Source organism: Hakea prostrata, chromosome 7 (genome assembly GCF_041222555.1).
Source record: "Hakea prostrata isolate BN-2017 chromosome 7, UWA_Hpros_2, whole genome shotgun sequence".
Taxonomy (NCBI): Eukaryota; Viridiplantae; Streptophyta; class Magnoliopsida; order Proteales; family Proteaceae; genus Hakea; species Hakea prostrata.
In genome coordinates, this window is record NC_142606.1 from 65,671,612 (window position 1) to 65,681,391 (window position 9,780).

The following is a 9,780-nucleotide window of genomic DNA, read 5'->3' on the forward strand; positions in this document are numbered from 1 at the left end:
TTCAAACCCCAAATATGAATTTACATTTACTTCTCTCTCTCTCTCGGTGTTGCAGTCGTTACTATTCGTCCCCCATCGCTAAATCCATCGTTACTGATTAGTCCATCCCTCTTCTAGCTCCCCCTACTTTCCCTCCTATCCAATGTTGCTTTCCGTTTCGTATGATCTTTACAGATTCAAAGTGCACCGGTAAGCATTTCATTTCTTCTTGTCCGGCATTCGAAGAGCTTCATTATGTTTTCTTTTCTTTTGACTTCCTTAATTGATTTCTTATCCGATTCCATGGTTGTTTTTTCCCCATAGTTCCATTTTGTTTGAAATGGCTGTTTTGCAAGGACATCTGTATCGTTGTAGATTCAACTTATTTGAATGTCTTTCATATGTTAAAATTATTCTGAGTTCTGCAATTGTGATCTTCTAATTTTGATCACCCGGATTGCTTGTGATATCCTCTACTAGTTGGAAGTCTAGATTGAAGCTTCATCCAATCATTATTGGTGCCTGTTCTTCTACCGAATCTACCATAAGAAGAATGAAAAACCATGAGATCGAGTTACTGATTGATTCCAGCACTAGTGCTTTTTCTTCTGGAGATTCTAACGAAATTAGAAAAGGGGATGATGATCACCAACTGAACAGCGATGAAGTTGAAGTAATCGTCGTGTCTCTGAAAGAAAAGGTACAGGAGGTCAATCCCTTGCATTCAAATTATCATATATACAGACTTCCCATGCAGCTTTGCAAGGTAAAGCTAGTAGCTTACACGCCTCAATCAGTTTCAATTGGCCCTTTGCACTATAACAAGGAACACTTACGGACCATGGAAACGCATAAATTGCGCTACTTAAATCTCCTTCTAAATCGACCCGCTAGGAAATTTCAAACCCTAGATGTTTATATCAAAGCTGTGAGTGATTTGGAAGAAGAAGCTCGCAAATGTTATTCAGAAACCATAATGGGTTTCGAAAAATGTGAATTCATCAAGATGATGGTGGTGGATAGTTGCTTCATACTCGAATACCTTGAGATCATTACGTTAAACGAGAATGATCATTTAAGATCGAATTGTTCATGGCATTGGGCAGTTATGTACGACCTAATTAAGTTTGAAAATCAGCTTCCCTTCTTTGTTCTTGAGCATTTACATGAATTGATATTTGAGAACTATGAATTATCCTTCAGCCATCATCTTTATGTGAAGCTGTTGAAATGGTATGCACAAGGGCTCCATGGTCCAACCATTGATACTGATGAACAGATAAAATCATTACAATTGCCAGAAGGTGGAGCAAAGCATTTTCTTCATCTATTAGGCTCTGCTCTCACCCCATCAACTCCACCGAAGACAAGGAGACAACCCGAAAAGTATTTACGGCTGACATGTTGTGCTACAGAACTTCGAAGTGCCGGTGTTCAGTTTCAGAAGAAGGAGAAGTGTGATTCCCCAAGGACATCTTTATTTGATATAACTTTTGATAAAGAAAAGGGGATATTGACAATCCCAACTATTGTGATTTTAGATGAAACAGATGTGATTCTTAGAAACCTAATTGCCTTTGAGCAAGGTGAAAAATGTACAGCTTATTTTACAGCCTATGCAGCATTCATGGATAATCTCATTGACACTGTTAGAGATGTTGAGTTGCTAGAGCAGAAAGGAATTCTTACAAACATCCTTGGCAGCCCAAAAGATGTGGTGAACTTATTTAACAACATTACCAAACAAGTTGTCCTTGTGGAACCTTATTTCTCTGGAATTATCAGAGATTTGGAAAATTATCACAATACATCTTGGAATAAATGGATGGCAAATTTGAGGCAAAACTATTTCCACACCCCATGGGCAGCAATTTCAGTTGTTGCTGCAGCAGTTCTCCTCATATTGACCATAATGCAGACTTTGTGTTCTTTCTTTCAAGTTAACTGATCTAATTATTAGATTGTTGTTGCTGACATATTGTAATTCTTTGCATTTTGTTATTGAAGACACAGGAGTCTTTCAATATCATTTCCTCTCTCTCACTCCTTAAATCTTTAATAGTCAATGGAAGCTCGAGGAATTGAGAGAAATCATGAAATGGATAGCAGGTCAAGGTTGGCCTTAACTGAGTTTTGTTTTGTTTTGTTTTTTTTTTTTTTTTTTTTTTTTTGAGTTGAATTCAGTGCTTGAAAAATCCAGGGCTGGCTGATGTAGGAGCTAGAGTTTTCAGAAATTCTAAAGCTAAATTATGAAGCTGAAACAGGTTAGATTGTCAGGTATGAATCGATTATATATGGATGGAGACTGTGGAGTGCGATTCAGCAGCATTTGTGATTCAATCAAGTTACTAAATAACAAAGAAGCAACATGCATGGCCTGTGTTTTAAAGGTGGACAAACTAAATCTTCTTTACTAGGAATCGATTGAAAAATTACCCACAGTTTCAGCAAGGCAGATTACATTGCAGCCTTCCTTGAAATGTCAATCAACAACAAAAGATCAGGACAGCGGTAGTCACGACTTTGATGATAATGCATTTGGTTACTTAATTCCATCGACGTTTGCATTAATTTTGGTATCGAATCTATAGGATTGTAGTTCATTAGTTAACCATTTGATTACCTTGATCCCGTGAATTGATTCATCTTAAAAATTATCATTATGAATTATGTGAGTGAAGATCTTTTTTCACTCCAGATCAATTTGGAGGAACCATGGATTTAATCTCAAACCATGAAGTCTAAAAGATCTTAATTTTTAGGCAAAATTCATAATTCCACGTGATCCTTGATTCTAATACAAGTTGTTTAACAAACATAATCAAACCATTATTAAAAACTAGCTAGACTCATCATTCAATGTGGAATCTTTGAAATCACCATGGTGTTGGTGTACCATCAAAGGGTTTGCTCAGTTGGTAATAATTAATACCTCTTAGTGTAGAAGCATGAGTTTTACTCTCTATTTGGTAGTATGAGTACTTTCCCAATAAGATAGAAGTTACTTTTCTAAAATGAAAATTGATACAGGGAGATTTATACCCGAATGGCATAACCCCGGGTCTGGCTGGTCGAGATTATTGGTCGGTGATATGGAGAGTTTATGATCAGACCGGGTTCATACCTGGTCCGACCCCCGACCCCGGTCGAGACGGAGAAAACCGAATCGCTCCCGAGCGAACCGGATCAGAAGATGGCTTCGCTGAAGAAGAAAGATTACTCTGCTGCAAGCGTGCCCTAATCTTACTTATAAATTAGGGTAATCACCCTGATGACAGCAGACTCAAACTGACGGCTGCGGATAATCATCATCAAAGGGATAACTATCGCATAACCTAACGGTTATCTCAGGAGTCCTCTACTAGCCCAAACTAGTAGAAGTCTATCGCTCAACGGATCTTACTAATGAGATCCAACGACTACCCGAAGAAGGCTCGAGTGCATCCAACGAAGGAGATTCGAAGGTACACTCTATATAAACCTCACTACCATACAAGGTGAGGGACGGATCAATCGATCAAGGAGAATACTATCTGAGACTCAGGTTCAAATACATACTGATAGACCTAAACTATCAGCGTCCTGCTATCTAGATCACCTTTCCCGTTTCTTCATTCATTAGCTCTGTGTTTCTAGCAGAGCCGTTTGTGATTAAGTTCATCAACTGACTTAGCCTTCGGAGGTGGACTCCCGACCCCAGCGGTCGGGCCACATCTGACGCTTTCGTTTTGCAGGACATCACGTGGAGATCCAAGGGCTGAGCAGATTTTGGACGCATCATTTGGCGCCGTCTGTGGGAAAGACTTGAAAAAGCCATGGTGACTAGATCAGCAGCCGCAGCAGCCCGCTGCACAACGCAATTCCGGTGTTCGGATACGGGGTGAATAATCGAGATATTCCCCGGAAAGCCAAAATCCTATCAAAGTGGATAAAGGCCGGGGGGGGACGTAATCTTCCTCCCGATACAATCCAAGATCAATTGGATCGGGTAAAGATTCAACTCTTGGAGGTGAGCCAAGCACTCCGCTTGCTCACCGGACGAGTGGTTTTACCACAAGAACCCGATCAACACGACTCAGGGAGACGTGCATTGCCACGTGACCAAAGAATGGCTAAAGATCGAAATGTCGATCAGAATTTCCGTGAAGGAGACCGAGGACTTCGGAGGACTGATGATCAACCAAGGCGAGGTGATCGGTTCGATAGACCGCAAGAGAGTACAACCGATTCAAATACAAGGTTGGATTCCGAGGTAAGAACTCATTCACCCATCGGAAGAACCGTTCGTGATGATCGAGCGGTTCGTGACGAGAGAAACGTTCGTGAAGGACGGGCTGTTCGTGATGATCGAGTAGCACGTGATGATCGTGTTAATCGAGGTCGTGATCGTATTGCTGAAGATCACCCGACCCAGTTGGTCAAGAATTGGCCAACATCAATGAGAAGTTAGGGCAATTGGCTAAGGGAAGAATAAGCGAGGATATTTACTCGGTCATTCGGAAGACTCCTTTTGCTGAGCCAATTGCGGGATATCGGTTTCCCCATAACTTCCATTTGCCTACTTTTCTCAACATTCGATGGCTCCGGAGATCCAACAGCTCACATTGGTTATTACCAACGAGACCATGGCGATTTCGGGTAATTCGATGAAATTTTATGCGGGGTTTCGGATCATCTCTAAGCGGAGCGGCACAAAAGTGGTTTTCTAACCTCCCCTCGGGAAGGATCAGTAAACTTTGATGAATTGGCACGCCAATTCATAGGACGATTCCAAAGTGGGATACGAGGTCAAGAAAACGGAAGAAACCTTGTTTCTTGTCAAACGAGGGAAAGAGCGAATCGATCGGAGAATTTCTGAAAAGATTCAACAAAGTGACGATGGAGATAGAAAACTTGGATGAACAGTAGCCGGAACCGCTCTATTCACGGGACTCACAAATCGGAAGCTCCTGGAGTTATTACTACGGGATATACCCACGACTTATGCTTGAGTTGGTACGAGAGATGCCGAAGCGAGGCTGAAGTCATGGAGATTCTAGATGCGCGCCAAGGAGATAATAAAGTCTCCAATAAGGAACAAAAGGCTCCTGACGAAGGCGGAAGCCAAAGAAGAATGTTCGTGATCGGGTTGGAAGATCCCAACCTTGGCGCCAAAGATCCCCCGGCAGAAGTGAGTACACTCCATTGAATGCTCCTCGGGCCGATATTTTGAATATCCTCAAAAGAAAAAATATTTTGAAGTGGCCGCCTAAAATTCTTTTGAAACCCGGAGAGCAGCGGGATCGGGAAAAGTATTGCCGATTCCACAAGGACTATGGTCATTACACTAATGATTGTTGTCATCGAAGCGAGATATTGAGAGATTGATATCTCGGGGACATCTGTCCAGTTTTGTTAGCGAGGAGAAGGGGAGGAGCCACGCGGGCCACGTGCGGCTGCTCCTAAAAGGAATCGTTCGGTTAGTTCGGAACGATCAAAGGGAGGCCCCGAAGTCCAAAAAAGGCAAGGAGGTGATTGAAGCTGCTACTCGGTCACCGATCCTTACCATCTTCGGGGGTCCAAAGCCCGAATCATTCCGGAGTTTAAAAACCAAATCCAAATTTGTTGGAGCCGGAGAGGCGAGAGAAGCGGAAGAAGCTAAATGGTGAAGATTCTATCACCTTTAGCGAAGAAGATGAGAGAGATGTTTGTTTACCTCATGATGATGCTATAGTCATCAAGGTAGAGATTGCACGGCGGGAAGTACATAGAGTATTGATTGATACGGGTCTGCAGCTGACCTAATTTCTTACGAAGTGTATCAAAAATTGAAGGTGGATCAAGATTTGATGAAACCTTCATCAACACACCTATATGGCTTTGCGGGGGTCATCTGCGAGTAGCGGAAGGATCGGTTCAGTTGGATCTTTCCATTGGAAGTTTTCCCAAAGAAACAACTGTCCGAATCAATTTTCTGGTGGTTCGAGAACTACCAGCCTATAATATGATTCTTGGGCGACCATCTTTATCCAAAATAGGTGCTATTGTTTCAACAAAGCACTGAAGATAAAATTCCCGACCGATATGGGAATCGGTCAAGTCTCCTCGACCGGAAGATCTCTCGGCGGTGTTATGTTGCCTATTTAAAAGACAAGGAGGGTCCGAAGAAGGTTTCTGCCCTCCCCATAGAAGTTCGAGATGATCGGGAAGAGATGGAGATGCAAAGGCCCGAACCAGTGGAGAAAGCTGGAGCAAATCCAGGCTGTGTACCGAGGATGCGAAAAAGATTACTTATGTCGGGTCCGAGCAGTGGAAGAGTTTAAAGATGAATTGAAGTTATTTCTTCAACGAGAATAAGGATGTATTCGCATGGTCTGCTGAGGACATGTCGGGGATCGATCGGGCCATTGCAGAGCACAAACTCTGGATAGACCCTAAGGCGAAACCGGTGATACGAGAAAAGAAGAAATTTCTCTATTGAAAAGTATGAAGCCGTTCGGAACGAAGTTGAAAAACTTAAAAATTCTGGTTTCATAGAACCAATCGAGTGCCCAACTTGGTTGGCCAACGTGGTGATGGTGAAAAAGGCGAATGGGAAGTGGAGGATGTGTACGGACTACACGGATCTAAACAAAGCTTGCCCAAAAGATTGCTACCCGTTGCCTCGGATTGACCTCTTGATAGATGCTACTGCAGGGGTATGAAACTTTAAGTTTCATGGATGCCTACTCGGGGTATAATCGGATCCTTATGAATAAGGAAGATGAGAGGTATACGGCTTTTTATGACTGATCGTGAAAGCTATTATTACAAGGTCATGCCTTTTGGCCCGAAGAATGCGGGAGCAACATATCGGAGGGCCGTCAACAAGATTTTCAAAGAGCTGATAGGAAAGAACGTTGAAGCATATGTTGACGACATCTTTGGTGAAAAGCTTTACAAAAGCAAATCACATTGCAGATTTGATCGAGGTTTTCTCGATGCGAGGAAACATCAAATGAAGTTGAACCCCGAAAAATGTGCCTTTGGAGTCTCCTCGGGCAAATTCTTGGGTTTCATGGTATCACAGAGAGGGAATTGAGGCAAATCCTGCCAAAATACAAGCTCCGATTGATATGGAGGCTCCCAAAACCGTTCGGGATGTACAATGTTTGTGAGGGAGAGTTGCTTGCCTTAAATCGATTTATCTCCAAGTCCGGAGAAAAATGTTTGCCTTTCTTCAAGGCACTTAAAGACTGAAGGGCGGTAAGGAAGCAAAGTGGACTGAAGAGTGCCGAGAAAGCTTTCGAGGAATTAAAAGAAGCACTTGGACAACCACCGATCCTGTCCGGGCCGAGAGAAGGGGGAAATATTACAGCTATATCTAGCGACATCCCTTTCCGCTGGTCGGTGCGGTACTTGTTCGGGAGAAAGATAAGAAACAATGGCCGATTTACTATGTAAGCCACGTGTCTGTTGGATGCGGAGACGAGATATTCGCAGATTGAGAAGCGAGCTCGGCTCTCATGATGGCCGCCAGGAAGCTAAGGCCATATTTTCAGGCTCATCCAATTGAGGTATTTACAACTTTTCCTCTTAGTAAAGTTCTTAACAAACCTGATTTGTCTAGAAGGATGGTATCCTGGTCGGTTGAGCTAAGTGAGTTCCAAGTGAGCTTTAAGCCTAGGACTGCAATCAAGGCTCAGGCATTAGCCGACTTTGTAGTAGAAACTACTGCACCAGTGGAACCCACTATTGAGGATCCCATTATACCAACCACTTGGGAGGTATATGTCGATGGTTCGAGTAATAAAGATGGAGCAGGCGCTGGAATTCTATTAAAAAGTCCAGCAGGATTTATTATTCGATATGCTTTGAGATTCGCATTTGATGCAAGTAATAACGAAGCGGAGTATGAGGCCCTAATAGCAGGACTTCGGTTGTCAAAGGCATTAGCTATTGCAGATGTTACTATTTATAGTGACTCTCAACTTATAGTCAACCAAGTCCAAGGGGAGTATGGCATTAAAGAACCACGCTTGCAAAAATATCGGGAGATAGTGCAGGCATTTCAGAACCAATTCCAAAATTTGAAGATATCTCAGATTTCGAGGAATGAAAATTCAGTGGCAGATGAGCTATCCCGACTAGCCAATGCCAAGGAAAAGAATCTAGACCCTTCGGTCTAAATTTGTGGCGCTCACATGGGTGGCAGAGCCCTGGCCTACAAAATTTTAAGACTGGGGTTATATTGGCCTAAGATCCAAGAAGCTGCTATGGACTACGTTCGTCGATGTAGTAACTGTCAAATTCATGCTACAGTATCGAAGCGCCCGGCGGAAATTATGACTTCAATTCTAAATCCTATTCCCTTTGCAATGTGGGGAATTGATATCATGGGCAAATTCACCAAGGCATCGGGCGGACGGGAATATCTGATAGTAGCAATTGATTACTTCACAAAATGGGTAGAAGCCGATTACCTGGCGACAATTCCTGAGAAAAAAGTGGAGAAATTTGTGCTTGAATCAATCATATATCGCTTTGGGATTCCAAAAATAATTGTCACTGACCATGGTACTCGGTTCATTGTCCACAATTTGAGCAATTCTGTGGAACATATATGATCGAGCATCGTATGTCCTTAGTGGCATACCCCCAAAGCAATGGACAGGTAGAGGTTACTAACCGAACGCTACTAGAAGGAATAAAGAGAAGACTCGAAGCTGACAAAGCTTCTTGGGTTGAAGAACTATATAATGTACTGTGGGCTTATAGAACTATGGTTCGAACACCTACAGGAGAAACTCCATTCAGGTTGGCATATGGATCCGAAGCATTGGCACCGGTGGAGATAATGGCGGGGACGTTACGGGATCGTGAGTTCGAGGAAAAAGCAAATGAACAAGGACTGCTTGATAGTCTTGATTTGTTGGACGAAGTTCGGGCAAAGGCAATAGCACGAACTCAACATTATCAAAGAAGGATAGCGTCTCATTATAATACTCGAGTGAAGAATCGTCGGTACTTAGCCGGAGTACCGGAGATTTGGTGTTGAGAAACACCCTAGCTTCCGACCCGCGTCACCAAAGAAAGTTGGACCCTTCTGGGAAGGACCTTATATGGTTGTGAAACCGGTCGGTTCGAGGAGCTTACAAGCTGAAGAACATTGATTCCCAGAAAGAATTGGATCGTTCGTGGAATGCTAGGCATCTCAAAAAGTTTTATCCTTGAAGATGATTTCAATTTTGTTCGTGATGTAATCATTTTCAACTCAATCAATGCAATTTTTGGTTTTCAACAAACTATCTTTTGATTGGGGGGCATCATACACCACATTCAAGAACACATTCAAGAACAAGATCCAACTATAAGGCATCGGATGAAAATTCGTGTGGGTCCTTCAACACTTCAACACTTATGGAAAATCTTTCGAACTTTCTTAAGTCGGGGCATCGGATGAAAATCCGAGTGAGTTCCTTTTGCAAGGCGTCGGTTTAATACCCGAGTGAGTTCCTTCGAGACTTATTGAATTTTTGAATTATCCTTAAGTATAAGGCATCGGTTTAAAACCCGAGTGAGTTCCTTCTCAAACTTATTGTATTTCTCCGGAAATCCTTAAGTATAAGGCATCGGTTTAAAACCCGAGTGAGTTCCTTCTCAGACTTATTGTATTTCTCCGGAAATCCTTAAGTGTAGGCATTGTTTCAGACAACTAAGACCTAATGCAACGACGATTCAAGTGGCTAGCAAAGTTCAAGATACAGTAATTTCTTATTTCTTTAGAAGATCCAAAGAGGCCAGTATCAAAACAATTACAAGAGCTGGATATAATCTCTGATC

General features: G+C 42.5%; 1 protein-coding gene across 1 annotated transcript; it reads left to right on the forward strand.

Moving 5' to 3' along the window:
• The first annotated feature begins 532 nt into the window (after positions 1 to 532).
• LOC149011730 (UPF0481 protein At3g47200-like) lies at positions 533 to 1,927 on the forward strand. Its single transcript, XM_089162743.1, has one exon. It carries the CDS (start codon positions 533 to 535, stop codon positions 1,925 to 1,927), a length of 1,395 nt encoding a protein of 464 aa, XP_089018869.1.
• Positions 1,928 to 9,780: the final 7,853 nt, after the last annotated feature.

What these genes read in the sequence shown, in the direction of transcription:
- LOC149011730 (XM_089162743.1), top strand. Translation starts at nt 533, where the DNA reads ATGAAAAACCATGAGATCGAGTTACTGATTGATTCCAGCACTAGTGCT.